Below are 2333 nucleotides of genomic sequence, written 5' to 3' on the forward strand. Positions count from 1 at the left end.
AACTGTGAAGAGGGCAGTGTTATTTCCGTTTTTAATTCTTTCTTGGGCAGGTGTGCTTCCACAGAAGGGACGTCGGTTTCTGCCTCTGGGACACCTGTCCCTTTGGGCAGCGAAATTCCAAATTTGGGCATATGGAACTTGGGCATTTGGAATTTCATATCCCCACTTTCCAGACTGACATCGGGGCCCTGTACCGAAAGCTTTCCGGATGCTGGCTCTACGGCTATGTCGGGAGCTTTCAGTTCCAGGCTGGCCGAGTCTGTTGGAATCTTTACTTCAGGTGCAGATATGGTAATATCTCCTCCTTTCACCTGAGGTTTCTCAACATGGAGCTCAGCTTCCGGAAGAGAAAGGTCCACTTTAGGCATACTGACATCCACATCGACTTTATGGCCCTTGATGTCTGGTTTGGAGAATCCCATGCTGGGCCTCTTGAACTTTGGCATGTGTATCTTCAGTCCTCCCCCGTCGATGGTGCCTTCAGTCTCTGGCAATTTTACAGCCTGTGCACCATCAGACACCTCAGCTTTTACTTTGGGAAGGGCAACTTCAGCTTCAACCTTCAGCAGGGAGAGCCCAACTTCTGGCCCTTTGACCTTGGGGACCTTGACGCTAGGCGTCTTTGCTTTAGGAGTTTTGATTTTGCCCTTATCTCCAATCTCTACGTCCAAGCTAGGTGCATCTACCTCCACTTCTGGCACCTTAAGATCAGCTTCAAACTGTGCACAGGGCAGTGTTATTTCCATTTTTAATTCTTTCTTGGGCAAGTGTGCTTCCACAGAAGGGACGTCAGTTTCTGCCTCTGGGACACCTTTCCCTTTGGGCAGCGAAATTCCAAATTTGGGCATATGGAACTTGGGCATTTGGAACTTCCTATCTCCGCTTTCCAGCTTGACATCGGGGCCCTGCACAGAAACCTTTCCAGATGGAGGCTCTATGGCTACGTCGGGAGCTTTCAGTTTCAGGCTGGCAGAGTCTGTTGGAATCTTTACTTCAGGAGATGATATGATAATATCTCCTCCCTTCACTTCAGGTTTCTCAACCCGGATCTCAGCTTCGGGAAGAGAAATGTCCACTTTAGGCATACTGACATCCACATCGACTTTGGGGCCCTTGATGTCTGGTTTGGAGAATCCCATGCTGGGCATCTTGAACTTTGGCATATGTATCTTCAGTCCTCCCCTGTCGATGGTGCCTTCAGCCTCTGGCAATTTTACAGCCTCTGCACCATCAGACACTTCAGCTTTTACTTTGGGAACAGTGACATCACCCTCAACCTTCGGCAGGGAGATCCCTACTTCTGGTCCTTTGACCTTGGGGACTTTGACGCTAGGCATCTTTGCTTTAGGAGTTTTCATTTTGTCCTTATCTCCAATCTCCACATCCATGCTGGGTGCATCTACCTCCACTTTGGGCAGCTTAAGATCAGCTTCAAGCTGCATGGAGGGCAATGTTATTTCCGTTTTCAATTCTGTCTTGGGTAAGTCTGCTTCCACAGAAAGGATGCCGATTTCTGCCTCTGGGACACCTGTCCCTTTGGGCAGCGAAATTCCAAATTTGGGCATATGGAACTTGGGCATTTGGAATTTCATATCCCCACTTTCCAGACTGACATCGGGGCCCTGTACAGAAACCTTTCCGGATGCTGGCTCTACGGCTATGTCGGGAGCTTTCAGTTCCAGGCTGGCTGAGCCTGTTGGAATCTTTACTTCAGGTGGAGATATGGTAATATCTCCTCCTTTCACCTCAGGTTTCTCAACATGGAGCTCAGCTTCCGGAAGAGAAAGGTTCACTTTAGGCATACTGACATCCACATCGACTTTAGGGCCCTTGATGTCTGGTTTGGAGAATCCCATGCTGGGCATCTTGAACTTTGGCATGTGTATCTTCAGTCCTCCCCCGTCGATGGTGCCTTCAGTCTCTGGCAATTTTACAGCCACTGCACCATCAGACACCTCAGCTTTTACTTTATGAAGGGCAACTTCAGCTTCAACCTTTGGCAGGGAGAACCCAACTTCTGGCCCTTTGACCTTGGGGACCTTGACGCTAGGCGTCTTTGCTTTAGGGGTTTTGATTTTGCCCTTATCTCCAATCTCTACGTCCAAGCTAGGTGCATCTACCTCCCCTTCTGGCAGCTTAAGATCAGCTTCAAACTGTGCAGAGGGCAGTGTTATTTCCATTTTTAATTCTTTCTTGGGCAAGTGCGCTTCCACAGAAGGGACGTCGGTTTCTGCCGCTGGGACATCTTTCCCTTTGGGCAGCGAAATTCCAAATTTGGGCATATGGAACTTGGGCATTTGGAACTTCCTATCTCCACTTTCCAGCTTGACATC

At 49.0% G+C, this 2333-nt stretch overlaps 1 protein-coding gene across 1 annotated transcript in view; it reads right to left on the minus strand.

Moving 5' to 3' along the window:
* Window positions 1-31: 31 nt before the first annotated feature.
* The window catches only part of LOC107299469 (neuroblast differentiation-associated protein AHNAK-like), a 6733-nt gene continuing 4431 nt past the window's right edge, over window positions 32-2333 (minus strand). The window contains exons 2-3 of the mRNA XM_029286781.1: window positions 195-2316; window positions 32-100 (exon numbers count right to left, since the gene is read on the minus strand). Of these exons, the coding sequence (XP_029142614.1) occupies window positions 32-100; window positions 195-2316 (2191 nt within the window). The remainder of the gene's footprint in view (window positions 101-194; window positions 2317-2333) is intronic.

Source organism: Protobothrops mucrosquamatus, unplaced genomic scaffold, assembly GCF_001527695.2.
Source record: "Protobothrops mucrosquamatus isolate PMUCROS unplaced genomic scaffold, P.Mucros_1.0 scaffold4974, whole genome shotgun sequence".
In the NCBI taxonomy this organism is placed as follows: domain Eukaryota; kingdom Metazoa; phylum Chordata; class Lepidosauria; order Squamata; family Viperidae; genus Protobothrops; species Protobothrops mucrosquamatus.